This window comes from Eptatretus burgeri, chromosome 7 (assembly GCF_056783735.1).
Source record: "Eptatretus burgeri isolate ZD-2024b chromosome 7, Ebu_testis_v1, whole genome shotgun sequence".
In the NCBI taxonomy this organism is placed as follows: domain Eukaryota; kingdom Metazoa; phylum Chordata; class Myxini; order Myxiniformes; family Myxinidae; genus Eptatretus; species Eptatretus burgeri.
The window spans coordinates 89,447,269-89,466,973 of record NC_140967.1 but is presented as its reverse complement, the minus strand read 5'-3'; the positions used below and the strand labels follow the sequence as shown (position 1 = coordinate 89,466,973).

The window sequence follows — 19,705 nt, the reverse complement described above, 5'->3', positions numbered from 1 at the left end:
AGAGGCTGTTCTGTCACTCTTCCCTCCAGGGCTTCAAGCAAGGAATGCACCACCACCCCATGCCATCCCCAACTCGACCATTTTACTTGCTAGTTCCGGTGTTCCCTCCTCTCCTCCCTTTCCTCTTTTCCTGTTCATCCATTCCCCACACGTTTGTCACACTGTCAGTTCTACCTTGGTCTTCCATGAGCCCTGCTCCTATGAAGAGAGAGAGGAAAAAAGGAATGTACTCACACTTTTTTTGTATTTTCAACCACACAGCACTTACATGTGCGTTGAGCATTTTACAAGGCCAATGACCTTCACAATATTTTGCTACAACCAGTGATGTGCAAGTTCTTTTAATTTTTGTTTTTACATCTTCCATCAGCTTCTTCTTATTATCATCATTTATTATTGTTATTATTTCAACCCTGGCCTATCAATAAATTTGAATACATACTTTGAGTGATAAATTTTGGCATGCATAAGAAAACTGATGATTTTGGTTTCACTTCTATTAAGAAGCCTCTGCTTTGGAAACTCAATTTACAAACTCATCTCACCCTCGATGGTCCGTATGACCTTCGATGTGGACGATAATCAGTCGACCATGGTAGTCGTGTCCAACCACCGTACGTGCCGATAGTGCATTGATAAAACGATCTATGGTTCCTGGATAAAAACACACAAATACAGAGTTACTCTTTACATATTATTATCACCGAACAAAGATTTCCCACCATATTTTCTCTTGCACTCCAGTTTGCTAGCTGCTGGTTTCTTCTCAGTGAAAATGATACACAAGGAAGCTAAAAGACAGGAAAGGGTAATTTGACTAATTATTCATTACCTCTGCCACCAAAGGTGGGCAATGATTATGTTTTCACCTCTGCTTGGCTGTTTGTTTGTAGGATCTCAAAAAGTTGGACAGATTCGGACGAAACTTGGTGCACAAGTTAGTTGTATGACGAGGACGATACAATTCGATTTTGGTAAAGATCCAAATCCAGATACTATAATTAAAGTGATTATTCACCATTGAGAGATAGGGCCAAAACTATATATATATATATATATATATATATATATATATATATATATATATATATATATATATATATATATATATATATATATATATATATAATATCTCCAAAATATATGGACGGATTCAGATGAAACTTGGAGGCATCGAAGGTTTCCTCGAAGCATTTGTAATTGGTGTTGCCAGCCCAAAGTGTGAATGAATGAAGACATTGTTCCTCACTCATAAAATAATATTTGAACTTCGGTAAAATGCTGTATTTGAGAGGATTCCATTGTAAACATGATTATCCGTGTATTTTTCTGCATTTGCTCTCTGGAAAACATACATCTGCCTTCTGTTGATTAAAACTATGTAACAACCTGGAAATATTGCACAAGTTCCAGGAAGACTCAAGCATATGAACTGGTACATGATTTAACATAACTTTAGGGTTTTTTTTCTTGGAGAGAGTCATTGATGAATTTTTTTTTCTCTCTCCCGAATGTGTGCACATATGCAATTAAATTCTCCTTTGTATGTTGAACCTGAGTGGAAATCAAGTTCATCTCTTACACAGTGGACAAGTTGGATAGGTGACAAGAACAAGCCAATTTGATGTTGGTTCAGGTACAGATGCAGATCCGGCCTATCAGTGGGATACAAAACAAACCGTTTAGCCTGGTGGAGGTATGCGCTCTATCAAGTGTCGTTCTCGCTTCAAGTTTAATCAAACGCAATAAAACTAAAATGCAACTGGCATGAAAATGGTCCCTGAAAATGCAATGTACAAATATTGAAAGTGCCTCACATCAGTGGAATAACCCAATGAAATGTAGATGTACAGCATTGTGAATGAAATATGGACATTGCCACAGTTTCTGGAATGAAGAACCATTGTGGTCAGTAACTATATATATATATATATATATACACACAAGCTGAAACCCCGTCACGGACGGATTCCGTTCATTCAACCACCCTCACTCGAGGGACATGGACTGGACAGGGTGTGCTTGCCCCCGCCTACTCATCCCCCGCCCCTGCCCCATTCAATCTGCTTACCCCCGCACAAAAATGTAATTACCCTAGCCCCGCCTCTTCACTCCCCACCCCCCCCGTCTTTTGATTCCCCGCCCCACTTGCCCCCACCCCCCTGTCCACCCCTCACTCAACTTCGCCTCATTCAACCCCTCTCGTGTTCAGTTGTCTTACCCTTCCTCCCGCCCTTGGTTTACTGAAGCTTGTGGTGAGGCAGTTGTCCTGAAACAACTTGCCTTTGCCTCATGGAAAGCAAACCAAACTGAGGGCAATCTCAGTTCTTTCCACAAAGCTCGGAACAAGTGTGTATCTACCCTCAGGAGAGCCAGAAAACAACATCTTTCTCATATCAAGTCTGAACTCTCAAACCTCTCTCCCTCCTCAAAATCCTGGTGGCGTTTAATCAAATCTGTTTCTGGTGTATGTTCCCCCTCCATCCCCTCCTTACCTCAAATGGCCGCACTGCTGATTCCACACGTGATAAAGCTGAATGTCTAAACTCGGTGTTTGCAGCTAAATCTTGTGTCCTAAACCCATCTCTATCTCTACCCACTTTACCCAGTCGCACCCAACTGTCCCTGGACTCTGTATCCTTTTCTCCTGACAAGGTGGAGAGCTTGCTTTCAAACCTCGAGTCAGATTCTGCAACCGGTCCAGACGGCATGAGCCCACGTGTCCTCAAAGCCTGCTCTTCTGCTCTTGCTCACCCTCTCTCTGTTCTATTCACCCTCTCATTTGCCCAAGGTCATCTGCCATCTGCTTGGAAATCTGCGAACATCACTGCCCTGCATAAAAAAGGTGCAAAAACAGATCCCTATAACTACAGACCAATCAGCCTTCTCCCAATCATCAGCAAGGTGATGGAATCCATCATCGCCTCAGATATGAAATCCTTCCTCTTCTCCAATGGCTTGATTTCCAATCATCAATTTGGTTTCAGACCAGGTCACTCTACCCTGGATATGCTGCTACTGCTCTCCCATCAATGGATGGAGGTCCTCAATGCCAGACAGGAAATCCGAGCCGTATCCCTGGACATATCACGTGCTTTTGACACAGTCTGGCACCCTGCACTACTCACCAAACTCTCTTCCCATGGTATTCAAGGCCATCTCCACTCATGGCTCGCAGACTTCCTCTCCTGTCACAGTCAACGTGTGGCCCTAAATGGAGTTCTTTCATCCCCTCTTCCTGTGCAGGCTGGAGTTCCTCAAGGTAGCGTTCTGGGCCCTGTTCTTTTTCTGGTTTTCATCAATGATCTCTCGGACTCTCTGGAAAATCCTCTATTTCTCTTTGCCGACGACTCCACCCTCTGCCGTACCATCTGTCATCCCTTAGACCGGCAAGCAGCAGCTTCTTTGCTCACTGCAGATCTGGATAAAATCACAAACTGGTCCAACACGTGGAACATGTCTTTCAATCCAGACAAATCTCACACTCTCACTATGTCTCTTCGAAAGGACCGTTTACAAACCCCCCCCATCCACTTTCTCAACAATCCTCTGGAAGAAGTCTTTTCTTTCAAGCTTCTAGGTCTCACTATCTGCCATGACCTTTCCTGGGAAAGTCACATTTCCAACCTCGCCTCAAAAGCCAGTCGCCGACTGGGAATCCTCCGTCGTGCTAAGTCCTTCCTCGGCCCTCTTGAGCTCCTAACCACTTACAAAGCTTTTGTCCGTAGCCTGATGGAGTACTGCTCTCCCCTCTGGGCTGGTGCTCCTGCCTCCCACCTTTCTCGGCTTCACGCTGTCGAAACCAGGGCATTTAAGATCATCGGCATCTCCCGCAATGAAGCTGAGTCTTTGGGCCTCTCACTCAATCACCGCAGGTTGGTCGGTGGTCTTTGTCTTCTACCGACTCCTCTCCAGCCTTGCCCCCCCTGCTCTCTCTGCGATTTGTCCCCACCACATTTCCACAGGGCGCTCAAGGTTCGCCAACAACCCCCTTCTGGTAAAACTACCAAAATCACGAATCACTGCTCATCTTCACTCTTTCATTCCTCTTTTTTCCCGCCTTTGGAATAAACTTCCTCACTCTATTCTTTCCCATTCTTCCCTCCAGGCTTTCAAAACAGCTGTTCACCACCACCTCTTATCTTCCCCCATCCAAATCCTCGATCTTTTCTACCCCCGATAATCCACCCAAGCCCACTTCCTTCATTTCTCCTGCTTTCCTTCCTGAAAGTCCCTGAAATGTCCATCTTCCCTTCGCCATGTTCCCCGTCCCATCCCCATCCCTCTCCCTTCCACAGTTCACCTAATGTGTCTGTTCCCCACTGTTTTGTCCCTTCCACTCCCGCCCCTCTTGTCTCATGCCTCCTTGCTGCGAGTTGTGCGTTAGCTCTCATACGAGCCTCGACCAAGGTATACAAAAAAAAAAAAAAAAAAAAAAAAAAAAAAAAAACCAGCCCCTGCCCCATTTCCCCCTGTGTCCCGCTTTCAATTTACTTACCTCCGCCCAAAAATTTGCTTACCTTGCCCCCAGCCTCTTCACTCCTCGCCCCCCATCTCAACAAAAAGTGTTTATTCTGCTTCAGCGTTGAAAGCTGACTATTGCCACTATGTGTGATGCACTCTTACAGGTACGAAGTTTCTTTCAGTCCAGGTTACAGTACCGAGAAAAACGTGACGCCACCGCGAGGAGGAGCACAAAATTGGTCCTTCAGTATTAATATATAGAAGATACAGTGGACGCCACTTTATAAAATCCAGCCGCTGATTGTGACCAAAATGAGTTGGAACGGAATTTTACATCAAGAAATCTGCCGTTTAATAAATCCACCTGCTTGGCATGTGCGCGGTCTCAAACTAAGCTTGATGTAGTATGCGCTGCCGCAGAGTGAAAAAAAAAAAAAAAAAAAAAACCAACAACAACAGCAACTGGTGACGGACTTCGAATCCCGCTGCCGCTCGAATCCCTCCGACCCCGAATCCCAATAGCCAAGGGCAGAAGTGACGACGAACCCGAGCCGATGCCAACAGCGGCAGAGATGCGGACGGCACTCGCCAAATTGGACAGGGGACTGCAGCTCTCAGGTTTTGCCCATCCCGATTCCCGCCACGTGACGGATTCAATAAAGGAACATTTGTGCAAAACCTTCCCTCCCAAGCAAGCGACCTTGGAGAGATTCATTTGAACAATCACCTTGTCACCGTTTGATAAATCAATGTTTTTGTAGAATAAAGCAGTGTTTAACGACATTCGCTTTTTGTCTTATCTATCCAGTAGGTGGCTGAAAATAGGTTCTCCGCTTAATAAATCCAGCCAGTTAATAAATCCAAACGGCGTGGTCCCATGGTGGATTTATAAAGCGGTGTCTACTGTACAATGTTTCTTGTAACATTTTTTGTGTCAAATTCACATTCTGAGGTAGTCACCATGTGCAGAAGAGGATTTTACATTGCAGACGCTATTTTCGAGGAGTGGAATTAGTAATTACACCTCTCAGCAGTAACGTTCTGACGACGGACGTAATGACGTCAGCGAATAACCGATGATGTCATGACGTCCTGACGCCTCTCAGCGGTGACGTCACACGTCGCCATGTAAACGAATGTAAAACGAAAAGTGTTTATTCTGCTACAGAGTTGAAGTTTGACAATTGCCACTATGTGCGATGCACTCTTACAGGTACGAAGTTTCTTTCAGTCCAGGTTACAGTACCGAGAAAAACGTGACGCCACCGCGAGGAGGAGCACAAAATTGGTCCTTCACTATTAATATATATATATATATATATATATATATATATATATATATATATATATATATATATATATATATATATATATATATATATATATTCTTCTTTCGGATGCTCCCTTTTGGGGTCGCCACAGCGGATCATCCCTATGATCCGCATAGTGATTTGGCACAAGTTTTACGCCGGATGCCCTTCCTGACGCAACCCTGGTCGCCTCTTACGACACAGGGATATGGTACACCTATTTTAACCGGGGCATACACCGGGCCCAGTACACTGGTACTCGTTTCGCCGACCTCGGAAGGATGACAGGCTGAGTCAACCTCCTGGTGTGTATTAATTCAAGCGGCCAACGGGGCTTGAACTCAGGACCTTTTGGATCCCAAGCCGCTACCCTAACCACTACGCCAACACCAGGCTTATATATATATATATATATATATATATATATATATATATATATATATATATATATATATATATATATATATATATATATATATATATATATATATTTGCCTACAGTGATGGTGGAGCTTGAACATAGTTACCAAATTACCAAAATGGTGATTTTCCTGTAAAACTAGCATTGAACATGTCGCTTCGCTGATGGTAGTTAAATAACATTAACTTGTATATGTTACAGTGCAGTGAGATAATTTATTGACCGTCAATATTTGCAAGTTTTTTTTCTTATTCCAGACATATTTAGTTTTTTTGTGAACAACCCAGCATTATTTCGAGTAACCTGTACACTCGTTTTCCAAAAAAAAAACAAAATTATGAATTTGTTTTATGTCTCCAGGGATCAGAAGGTTTATTTATTTCGAAGTTGCAAAATGCAAATCTCATCAAGTCATGAATATACACCACCATAAAAGCCGAGCTTAGCAAGACATAATGCCGTTATGATGTCCCAGAGTAACATAGTCTTACGACACCATCTTACTAAATCCGTTATCCCAACACCTAGTGCCTGGAATTCAGCCTGTCACCGACGGAAGTTAGCTAATCAGAAAAATAGGTGATGGTGTTCAACTGCCATCAGCAAAGTGACAGGGTGGGTTGAGTTCTGGATGCCGCCAGGATGACGTGCACATATTTACAAGCCGAGTCGAGCGCAAGATGTAGTGACGTAATGCCATAATGATGTCCAAGAGAAGAGAGCGTGACAGAGGGATAGATGAGTGGACAAATCCGGCTACTTTAATACATAGGAGTTAAATGACATGTATTACAGTTGAGTTGCATCAATAATGTAAATGTGGCAATATTGGGCCAGGCAGGAGAGGGTTAGATGGCCAACAGGTAGAATTTTATTTTATAGTCTAGTCTTATCAATTTATCGTTTTTCCATTCACCTGTGCTGTCAGGCTTAGGTAGGGCGCGATATTTGAACAAGACTTTGCATGTACACTACTTGTGGCCGTTTCAAACGAGCTAATGCTTTAACTGACACTGTTTGGTGGGTTGGTTTGAATGAAAATTGAAGGTGGAACATAAAGACCATTTAAGAGACTAGTCAAACAAAGTGGAGATACTTGGAAGATTAAGGAGGGAGTCAAGCAACGAGAAAATCACGACCCATGGCAGTCCAACTGAGGCAGAGGGGGAAAAAAAAAGTTGTGAAAACACTGTTATGAGATGTCACAAACATTATAATTCATGAGGGATTAGCAATCTTGTAACAGAGTTTCATCAAGTCGTGTCTTCTGGTGACACTCATCAGATTTCTCCAAATATCCCTATCCTGCACTGCTTCCCGAAGCTCTGATGTTGGCTTAACGGTTAAAGTGGCTAGTTTAAGATCTTAGGATCTTGAGTTTGAGTCTGTCATGCTGTTAAATAACATTAGGTGAATTGACTCAGCCCATCATCTTTCCGAGGTCAGCAAAAGGAATACCAGCTTACTGATAACAGGAGGCACTGCATCAGCAGCACAACCACACTTCCAGCAATGATGCAGCATAAGCTGCTAATGTCCTCTCCTTGATGCACCTTTGGTTTTCATACCTCTTCTTCCATCTGCAATAATTATTGCCCCTTCTGACAGCCATTTCGCCTTCTTTCTGCTTGCTTTTGGGACAGTGTTCTTGGCCTCTTTTACAATGTCTTCAAACTATTGCCATAATTCATCCAGCATTTTGTCCACCAAGTTGACAAAAAATGTTTTTGCATTTTGTTTAGATACGTTTTCAAGGTCATATCTGGAAGGAGTTTTTGATGGTTGTTTTTTTTTTAGCATTAATTAACATCTCCTTTAGGCCCACGGATCGCTTATCCTTAAGCACCTGTTAATTATAATTAAAACAGCTCTTCAAGGCACCTGTTCTACCAGTTCCTACAACTTTCCACAAAACTCCTCCACATTTTCTTAATCTGCTGCAGAAGTTGAAGCATATATCTGAATGATGGTGGTGATCAATGGATGTCCTTTCACCTATCATTGACTGGGTTGTATCAGTGCTGATCCTACCCTCTTCTTATTGGAAATCACAGCCACTCCAATTCTGTTACAGCTTGGTTTTTCAAACCCGGGGGCGTGACCCCAAGTGGGGTCGCTGAGCAAATTTCGTGGGGTCGCGGGCGTCCGCTTGCAGCGAAAAAAAATTGTCTATTTTCGATCGGTGCTCGCTTTTACGGGATGCAATATAAATCGGTTCATTCAAAGTATGGGAACCGGTGCAACATGACGCTTGGAATGGGATCCAGCTGATGCGCGGTTCATTTTGGCGGGAAATTAGTGATTTGATCCACGGCCTCTCAGACTCAGACTCTGACTATCATTAACGTCTATTCACGTCTCCACATTCGACTCGAGACCTTATTTGTGATGGCAGCACCGGCCACCAGCAAATCTTGAGAACGTTCTTACCAGGATAAATTTCTGGACATTGGATTTTACTACGTGGTGGATAAAAGTGGGGCACAGATGCCTCAGTGTGTGATTTGTTTTGAAGTGCTTTCTTTGGAGTCTATGAAACAGAATGTGTTGCAGAGGCATTTGACTACAAAACATGTACCTTATCAGGATAAGGAGAGAGTGTTCTTTGAGAGGAAACTTCTTACATTCAAGAATACGCGTCTTAACAGAGAGGGTACATGCCATCAGACCAATTCTCGGGCATTAGAGGCCTCATATCAAGTGTCGCTCCATCTTGTCAAGACGAAAAAGCCTCACTCCATTGCGGAAGAACTCGTGCTGCCATGTGCAAAGGACATGGTATCTCTGATGGTTGGGGAGGAAGCGGCGAAGAAACTGGCAGTTATACCCCTCTCTGACAACACCATCCAATGCAGAATTGAAGATACGAGTCTGGACATAACGGCTCAGGTCGTACAGAAGATCAAGGAATCGCCGTGGCATGCCATACAGTTGGATGAGTCCACTGATATTGCATCGTACGCGCAACTCATCGTCTGGGTCCGCTTCATCAAGGCTGATAACTTTGTCGATGAGCCTCTGCTCATCAAACCATTGGAGGCCACCACCAAAGGAGAGGACATTTTTGGGAAAGTAGAGCAGTTTTATCGTGACCATGATCTGGACTTCGGAAAGTTGCTCGGTTCTCCAACAGACGGCGCGCCAGCAATGTTAGGAGTGCGTTCTGGATTCAAGGCTAAATTGCTTGAGGTGGCTCCTTAGATCTCCATGGTTCACTGCATGATTCACCGAGAAGCGCTTGCCTCTCGTACTTTGCCAGAAAGCTTGCAGAGCGTGCTCTCAGAAGTCGTAAAAATGGTGAATCATATCAAATCGAGCGCCCTCAACACTTGGTTATTCAGGCTATTCTGCCAAGAGATGGACGCCGACCATAATAATTTACTATTCTACACTCAAGTCAGATGGTTATCTCGAGGAAACCTTCTTCTGCGCGTTTACGAGCTCAAAGATGAACTGAAGGAGTTCCTACGCACACAAGGGAAAACGGCATGGGTAGCGTTGCTTGAGTTGCACTCTTGGCTGTCAGAACTGTGCTATCTCGTTGACATCTTTGAACGGCTCAATGTCCTCAACCGCTCCCTCCAAGGCAAAGACGCCAACCTCATGATTTTTCACGACAAAATGAGCGGATTTCTGGAGACTCTAAAATTACTGGCAGACAAAGCAGCTGTTAAGTGCTTCAGCCTTTTCCCCCGTCTGGTGGAGCATCCAACGACCTGCCAGTACGATGATACTGAGCTCGACAGTCTTTCTGAGGAGATAGCACGTCACCTTCGGTCGCTCATTGAACAGTTCGAGCACTATTTCCCTGAGCTGGATGTGCAGTTCTTTTCTGTGGTTCGGGACCCTTTCACGGCTCCACTGGACTCGATTGCTGATGAAGATGATACAACACAGGAAGAGCTTGTACAGCTCCAGCAGGATTCAGGAGCGCAGGCTCTTGCGGACGAATTCGTTGTCGACATTCTGGTGCAAATTGCTGCCGTCGTACCCGACCCTGTCACGGCACGCCATTAAGGTTCTCATGCCATATCCTTCATCATACTTTTGTGAGCAGTTGTTCTCCACCATGGTGGTGATTAAAACAAAGTACAGAAATCGCCTAAAAATGGAGCATGATATGATCCTGGCATTGTCATCTACTTCTCCACGAATAGAGAAGTTGGTTTCTGAAAAAAACAGGCTCATCCTTCTCACTGATATATCTAAATGTCATTCGGACTAAACTTCTGAAACATTCAACTGTACTATTTGGATACTGTCGGCTATTCTCCATTTACTCATCTATGAAAACATGACGATGGTGAATAAAGTAAACAGTAAATGTTCTTGTGTCATATGAAATCTTATCTTATATATTATGAATCTTTTGGGTCACGCGATGTAGAGAGGTTCTGAAATTGAGTCGCCACTAAAATAAGTTTGAAAACCACTGTGTTACAGGTTTCATTACCAAAATAAAAAATAAAAAAATAAAAACACTGTATTCATCAGATTGAAAGTTTCGATGGACCAAACCAGTCCATCCAAAAAAAATTTCAGTTCTTGTCCTCTATCTCTCTTTATTAGTCCCCTACTAGTTTCACTGGAGGAGACTAAAGGTTTGCTTTCGGTCTGTCTGTCCATACCACCTGTGGCTTTTAAAACCTTTTCCCATACTCCAACATATCCAACTGAAACTTGGTACATGGCTTTATTATGATAAATTACAGAACAAGTTCGAGTTTCAGGGTGCCTCGTGTATGTTAGTAGCATGTATGTTAGTGGTTTGCCATTGCCTTCTTCCACGCAGTGTCTATACTAGACGGATGATCCCAGCCATTGCTCTCCATAAGATAATCCTCTACCTACCATCAAGTTCATGCAGACATTACTGGTAATATGTGCTAGTTGCCTGCACAGCCATCCACCACCTACTCCCATAGCTTCAGGTAACCCTGATTAGGAAGCCAAAATGGGGTAGTACACCTTGCCCAAGGGTGGCTCCATGTGTTGTTGAATGTAAAGGTCACCTCTAAAAAAGGATTGCTGCCTTTACCCCGTTAAACCCTTGGCCTTTGGTTTAAAACCTGAACCACAAGGCAGCGATGGATTTCGATTCAATGTCCTCATCCTAGATGAGCTGCCTACGATAATGATCCCCACCTGCCCGAAGGAATTGGTTTTAAAGTGCTCAGGATTCACTTTTACAATCGTCAATGCAAACAACCCCGTTGCACAAACAACCGCTAAAAAGGCAATCACATGTCAAATAATACTCTGAGATTAGCAATCCCAAGGCTGAAACGAAACCTGCCATCATAATAATTTGCTACCTCAAGTAAAAAGCAATAAACGTTGCCAATTCCTCAAAATCATACGCCCCCCCCCCCAAATTCCTCTTCGTCGAGTGCCAAACAATACTGGAGGATCCCCAAATATGAATTCATAGACAAGCGATCCGTGGGCCGGGATGAGACATCCAGAAATAGCCATTGTTCTCGAATGGGGATCAGAGATAAGCCAAGTAAGGGGAGAGGAATGGTGTCCAATTTTCGGATTTGGTTCATCTAACAGTTACAGAGCACAGCGACTTAAGCTTAATCCTATATAGGGCTCAAATAGTGGTGGTTGTTTTTGTCGAGACAGAGACATTTTCCATTTATCTTTACAAATCTGAAATTTCACTCGAGTGCTTCAGCTTAGGTTTCAAGAATACAAACAGCAATCACTGCATTAAAAGAGAGTTGTCAAAGTGCAAAATAAAAAAAAAAAAACCCACACATGAGGTGGATCTCATAATCGCTCTCCCGATACCAAAACTATCTTGGCATTAAAAGCAATTTGTAATATCCTCCCGAAACTATCCATTACCTTACATGACCACAATGCACCATTAACAAACAGGATGATCTCAAAATAAATTGAAAATATCAAACACCCACCAGTCTCCTGGGTGTCTGAACACTCTTGTTCTTTGCTTTCACTGATGTAGATTTTGCCATTTCGGACCAGCCAGCCAACACCAGCTACAAATTCTCGCCAATAACCATGCTGTTCCACAGACTCTGGTGGTACATAGCTGTCATAAAAGGGCAGCACAATGTAGAGTTTTTAAAAGTTAGTATTTGGATAGATAGAGAATAGAAAAAATCCATGTTCATTGGAAGTCTTTTAAGTCAAACTTCGTACAAGTATGTATAATGATGCAAAGATGAACTGATTACATTTTGCGGTCAAAATGTCAAAGGTCAGGTAAAATTTAAGTTACCGTGCTAACTTGTGAACCAGTGATGAGATTTTAACCAAACTTGGTACAAATATATAGGATGATGCAAAGATTAACCAATTAGATGGTGGCAACAAGAGATCAAAGGTCAAACGTCAAGGTCCATGATAGGTTTTAGTTCCTGTGATAACTTAAGAACGGCTGAAGGGATCGAAGTCAAGCTTGGTACATGTATGTATAAATAAACCGATTACATTATGGTGTCAGGCGATGAAAGGTCAGAGGTCATGTAAGAATGTGATATTTGATAACAGCTGAAGGGATTTAAATCAAACTTTGTACAAGTATGTATAATGATGTAATAATATGGGCAGAGGCGACATTGAAGAGTGCCGTTCTCGTTTTTACATGTTCCTGAGATCTATAAACTAGAGTTTAAAAAAAAAAAAGAACAATCGATTTTCGTTTTACATGTTGTAAAATATAAACAATAGTATCAATATGCTCACGCACCCGAACACCAGCGAACCATCATGCCGAATGCCAAAGGCTGCATTGTGAGAAAACTGCGTTCCTGGCACCTGCTGTGTGTTGCTAATTACTGCTCCAATGCAGGCTCCTGTTGCTGGACGGAAGAAACCGGCATTGACTGCAACAACACATCCACCACAAGAAATAGTTGTAGCAGTAACGGTTTCACGGCGCTGAGCCGCACACCCTCCGGGACCTCCAGGCTCCAGCACGGTGACCAACCGAACAGGGTCATCCACCACCGTCCACAGACCGTAAACCCACTGAGAGCAAAGGAAAGCAAATAACACACAAAAAAAATAACCCCCCCCCCCCCAAGTAGATACAAAAACAAAAAACAACTAGTATGAACACAATCATAACAAAATAAAAGCAAATTTGATTGCACTTAATCAGCATAAGAATTTTCACCACTTCAATAAGTAAGAATGCTGAGCAACTACAGACAGGGAGGAAAGAGAAAGTCTGGTGGTCAACACTATTACCACAGCCAAGAAGTCAAAACAAATTTAGAATAGAGAGATGCAAGATTTAATGTACTTTTGTAAACTATATCACCAGAATGTTTTTATTACACAAAACTGAGAACTGTATTTTGTTCTGAACTATAGCACGTTCCAGCCTCTTACACTCTCAACCAGTTCCACCTTTTTTTAGAAACAGTCCGAATTAGACAAAACTTAGAGCCCAAGGATTGACATTCATATTGGACATTACAACATGGTGGAGTAAACTGAATGTCAGTAAAGTCTAATGTCTCTCACCCATCATTGGCAGCTGCAGCTAATAGGTCAAATTTGCCCAAACTTTGCAATTGGGAATACAAAAATAAGGTTTCCCTAACAGTTCAAAACAAAGTTAATTAATGCCTTCCTTTTTCACTCCTTGCTAAATGTTAAATCGGGATGTTAAATTGGGCATCACATCTGCTGGCATCAGTTGATGGATGTTGAAGATCCCACAATGTTTGGGGAGAGGAGGCAAGCCATCGCTGCCACCATGAACAAATTCCAAATTCCTGTTCTAACCTTCACGGGGCAATACCGAAACAGCACAGCCACACCCCCAGAAAATGATGCCACCTGCAGTTATGGGCTGCATCTGAAAGAAGAACCTCTATTGGGTTTTAAAACATAGTGCAATTATTTTCTTTCTCAAAAAATAAATAAATAAATAAATCACATGTGATCTTATGTGCATATTTGATTAGTAGTTTCAGAATGCATCAGATTTAGTAATCAGTTTTGCCATTACAATCACAGAGCAGCCTCAAATCTATACCACCAGAGGGAGTATTTTTTTTTACCAGCTTTAAAGAACTACACACAGCATAAGCACATGCACACACTCACCTCCCCCTCTGCTGGTAACCCCAAGTGAACTAGCACAGTAGTTTTTCTTATTTGGTCATCAGCAGGACCAGTGCAGAACAAGGGTATTCACTGGTCACCTTGAGATATCCAAGGAGGAGGTAAGGCCCCTCCATCTATACTAATAAATGTCAATGTGTGTGTGTTCACCTCCATAACTATAAAACCTAGCAGCCTGAAACTTTGTATGCATACTGAGAAAATTCAAGGAAGTGCAAGAGAGAAAATTAGGTGTTTGGGTTAATTAAAATACCCCTTTTGAGTATAATTAACGGCCTGATTTAATTATATCCTTGATCAGGCGATCCTTGGCCACCTCGCTCTCTGGAGTCTGAAAGCATTTCCTGGGAAACCTCACGGGTCTGAAGCCACCACGTTTTTTGGCCTGCTCAATCATGCCTTGACTTGGAACAGGCCGCAACGATTTGTTATCGATAAAATTTTGGGGTCCCCCCCCCCCACTTTCCTCACTCATATTATCGAATGCCTGTTCATCGTAGCTACGAATCGCTGGATGCATCGCTCTCAAATTAGGAGCTTGGAGCGATTGCATGCATTATATGATATGATTTAACACGATCTACTCACAGACTAATTAAAGTAAATCATCGAACTATTATTTCGGTTTTGAGGATCGGACGGATATCGTCTGGACCAAATAAGTGTCAAAATCTTATAATTTAAAGAAAAAAACCAAGTCTTATAAGTTATAACTTAGCCAATATGCCTATTTACTTTAAACGAGGACCCTGAACTGATGTACCATGTGACACGTGCAGACGAGCAGGCAAGATGGCAGATTATCTGCAATGTTCATTTCATGGGTGGTTGAACTTTGCGATGTCTCCAGGATTGTTCTGCATCAAGGTGCAACTCTTTTGTGGATAAAGTCATTATTTGAATGAATTCATTGTATTCGATTTAAAACTGCTGCGTGGGCAGTGAAGACTGGCTTTAAAGTTAAAGGGATCCGACATGATATGCAGTGACAGACTGGCCAACTGTTCACCAACCATTTAATTGGAGTGCTTGCACGAGTGCTTAAGCCACTTGCCGAACACCTTACAGTCGACGGTGATATCACGCTCCGCTGCCCTGAGCGAGTTGTGAAATAACACCCGATTTCTGAGCCATATTAACGCGTTTTCTAAATTCCCAAGCCAATTAAAAAAAAAAAATTTATATATATATATATATATATATATATATTTATATATATATATATATATATATATATATATATTGTTACGTTTGAGGGGGGGTATGCATTCAAAGGGTAATTAGGATGTTTAATTAGGTATGCCATGCTGTTAGAGTGTACCAGGATCCCGATGTAATAAGTAGCAATTCAGTGGTGATAAGTTGTCTAGTAAATGTCCATTTCTTTAAGGGGGAAATGATAATTGTCACGTAATTAGAGAGGGAGACGGGATAGGGTAAGTGTGTCTGCGTAAACCCTTTTAGAATTCCCTGGAGGCTTGCCGTGACGTCACAGGACAGTGCTGCGGATGGCTCCGCCCCGTGATCACGATTGGCGGAAGGCGACGGCGGAGGGCCAATAAAACGGCTCGATTGAAAGTGACGAGGACTCGAGGATAAAAAGGCTCTGTTCGTGGAAAAGGGGAGGAGGAAGATCAGTACAGAAAAACCGTTCTGGTGGAGGCTGTTGTGCTGGGAGCGTGCTGTGTTGTTGCGCTGATTCGATCCTGGTTTCATCGCGTCTCGTGGCCTTGCTGTGCCTCGTGCCTCACCTCGGTTGGCTCTGGGGTTCTGCTGGCTCGGAGTACGGGGTCGAACGGCAGGCGGACCTGCCTCCCTCTCCTGCTCCCAACTTGGCGCCAGAACTGGCTCCCTGGCGGCTGTGAGCGGACTTGCGCCGACACCAGGAGGTCGACAGCACCACGGTGTCTCCTGCACCAGACGAGCGCAACGCCAGCTCGTCCAACGCCAATCCAGGGACTGTTGCGTCACCACCACCAGCTACGTTGTGTGTATGTGTGTGTGTGTGTGTGTGTGTGTGTGTGTGTGTGTGTACCTGGTGCCTTAGAGGGTTTGAGATTGGTATATCCATTGGAATTGTTTGTGTTTTCCCCACGCCCAAACCCACACCACCATCCCGTCGAATCGCCCCGGATCCCTCCTCTTGCCGAGTATTATTATTTCTGGTTCGAGAAATAAACATCATTAACTCAGTGAAAAGCGACTCGTGCCACCTTCCTCGTCCCGTTTGCGGTAGAGCGATTAGAACCGCCATCTTTGGGTTATAGAAATAAACCGCCTCCATCGTTTCGGCTCATTCTACGTTAGCGGGACTGTTCAAGTCCCGTGGACGTCACAATATATACATATATATGTTGTTGTTTTTTTTGCTCCACCCATCACACGCAGCTGTAAAGATTAATATGTTTGTGAACATATCCCTGAAACGTCTGTATAAATGCAATGTTGTATTTCGGTGAAAGCGACTCATGGTTGTTGGGTTGTTGCCGAAATCAGCCAAGCGTGTGTTAAAAAAAAAAAATGACCGTTTTTACAGCCATTTTTCCCTGCTGTGCAGGGGTTTGGCTTTTTCTTGAGGCAATGTTTTATGGCCGGATGCCCTTCCTGACGCCAACCCTGGTCGCCTCTTACAACACACAGGGATATGGTACACCTATTCTAACCGGGGCATACACCGGGACCAGTACACTGGCACTCATTTCGCCGACCTCGGAAGGATGACAGGCTGAGTCAACCCCCTGGTGTTAATTCAGCAGCCAACGGGGCTTGAACTCAGGACCCTGGGATCCCAAGCCGCCACCCTAACCACTAAGCAAACACCAGGCTTAGCCAAGCGTGTGTGTTGTTCATAAAGCATCTCCATCTCTATCTATCTCTCTCGCGAGCTCTACCCCCTGCCAACACAGTGCAGCACCCTTCTCCCACAACTCTCTCACTTGTCTCTGGACATATCTAGACAGTGGTTATGTCCAGACAGAAGTTTGACGCCGGATGTGTCCAAGAGGTGTTTATCTCTGGACACGTGCAGGTGGTAATTAACGCTCCACTGCACGTCTGCCCTCCCTTCCTCTTGCCTCACACTGTCTTCCCTTCCCCCACTCTATCTGTATCTCTCCCTCTCCCTCCCTCCCTCCCTCCCCTTTGATACCCATCAACAAAGCAACATTTGGTATTTGCTAGTAATCTATAAATGGGAAGTGGGGGGGGGGGGGGAAATAATAATAATAATAAAAAATAAAAAACCACAAAACAGATGTTTACACAACAGTTAATGTAAATTTGACCTACCTTCTCTTGACCAACATTTTCTGGAAGAGAAACCACAAATCGTTGGACATCAACGGACTGATGGCCAGGTGCCCGGCGAGAAGAAATCCACTCCTGAAAGTTCACCGTTCCATTATAAGGCCTCCGACATGACCCGATTGAGCGCCGTACCTTCACACGGTTGTCATTATAATCTTCATCTGGGTATGGCATGAGAAGATCATTGTCCGTATAGACTCTGGAAGAGATAGATAATCAACTAATTATATTGGGAGAAGAGGGGTGGGGAAAGGGTGTGGTTGGTAGTTTAAAGGTCATATGTGCCAATTCATCGCTCTTTCAGCAGCACAGCAATGTCTATAGACTGGGTTTCACTTTTTTTCTTATTACCTCTGCCACCGAAGGTGGATGGAGGTTGTGTTTTCACCCATTTGTCTGTCTGTCTGTGCGCGATATCTCAAAAAGTTATGGACAGGTTCAGACAAAACTGTGGACAGGTTGGGTCTGTGACAAGGACAAATCAATTAGATTTTGGTGATTATTATCCAGATCGGGATACTAGTGTTGCGAATGTGGAAACCATTAGCACACAGACAGCAGTCCCAAAGCTTAGTTATTTCGATAAGTGTGTGTGGAGATAGATTCCTCCTTCTGTCTAATGGGAATTTCGTGTGTGCGCTGCGAGTTTCTTTCAAGTTAGTTTTCGACAACAAAACCCTCACACCACTCCTCCTCCCACTCTGCGGGCGAACAAGCGCTTCACCCACCCAGCTTTCACTTCACACCACAGCGCCTAACCCACATGTTCAAGGCTACGGACATGGGCAGAGCCCCCCCCCTCACCTCAGGGCCGACTCCGCCCCAGCCAGATGGAATGTTCGCCTCGTCCAATGAGGGGAGGACACCGATCGCCCGACGCCCCCCCCCCCGACCAATCCGGAGGCGAGTGACCTCAGAGCGGCTCCCTCCACCCGCCCGGGGGAGGAATAAGAACGAGCGAGAGCTGTATCCAGGGTTGGTTGGTTGGTGGTGCGTCGCGGATCTGGTCTTTTGTTCGGGGTGCCTCAGTGGTCGTGGTGGTGCTCGTGTCGTCGATAGTCATTCATGGCAGCCAGGATCGCTTGTTGGAGTCTGGGTCGTGGGTTCGAGTCCCACCGTGGTGGGATGTGTTGGAGCGCTCGAGCTGGGGATCCCCGTTCCCGTCCACGGACTCCAACTCGCATATAAAACCGCATGAGGTGGCCAGGTACTCGGCCAGACTCTGGCCCTCAGCTCGCCTTCCGTCCTGAACTGAAGGGCCAAATAAAGACCCATGAGGTCCATTTCTTTTTGGGTGTGTGTGTCTGTCTGTGGCCAGTCTGCAAGTAGAACTTTTCAAGTGATTCCATTGTACATTTGCCTGCATCTTTATTCGAGATAAAGTCTGCTCTGCGTTTCCCTCCCTCTTACATTGTAATAAATAACTGTTAAATGTTCCTGTTCGTTGTCTGTACTTTCTTTCATTGACCCAGTATGGTTCGGGCTTGAGAGTTAGGGAGGCCGATTGTGCCGTAAATTGTCATTTGGGCCGGCGCGGCTTTGGTAATTCCCACTCGGTTACGCCGGATCAGAGTCGGTAACAGCGACTCGGTTCAGACAAAGCAGGCCACGCGGCTACTTAGGTAAATTGGAATCAGACAAAAAGACCCTAACCGCACGGTCGAAATATTAGCGTCCACAGTCCATTAAGCGACCCGTCGATTTCGGAGTTATCCAGAGTGACGACCTTCAATTCCAGTGTTCGGTGGGAGACAGCCCAACTGCTCCATCTCGCGGTCGTTCTCGCCACCGAACCCGGCACTACAACAATTTTTTTTAATTCCTCAAGTTATTCTTCACCATGGAGAGATGGGGCAAAAAAAAACGATATAAATAATACCATGCCCGTCCTGGACGGGTCACCACTCTGACGCAGGTTACCTTGAATGGTTATTATCTCAATGCACTGGTACTCATTTCACCAACCCTGGAAGGATGACAGGTTGAGTCAACCACACCTGGTGTTAATAAAACGGCCGACAGGGGATCGAACTCAGGACTCTACGGTCCCAAGGCAGCACCAGGCTTAAAAACGATTATATATATATATATATAT

General features: G+C 44.2%; 1 protein-coding gene across 3 annotated transcripts in view; it reads right to left on the bottom strand.

Annotated features, from left to right (window-relative positions):
* The window catches only part of NAGPA (N-acetylglucosamine-1-phosphodiester alpha-N-acetylglucosaminidase), a 54,110-nt gene that overhangs the window by 26,152 nt on the left and 8,253 nt on the right, over positions 1 to 19,705 (bottom strand). For all 3 annotated transcript variants that reach the window (XM_085890385.1, XM_085890384.1, XM_085890383.1), the window contains exons 2-5: positions 17,593 to 17,809; positions 12,917 to 13,197; positions 12,120 to 12,256; positions 546 to 654 (exon numbers count right to left, since the gene is read on the bottom strand). In XM_085890385.1, coding sequence (XP_085746511.1) covers positions 546 to 654; positions 12,120 to 12,256; positions 12,917 to 13,197; positions 17,593 to 17,809 — 744 coding nt within the window. The remainder of the gene's footprint in view (positions 1 to 545; positions 655 to 12,119; positions 12,257 to 12,916; positions 13,198 to 17,592; positions 17,810 to 19,705) is intronic.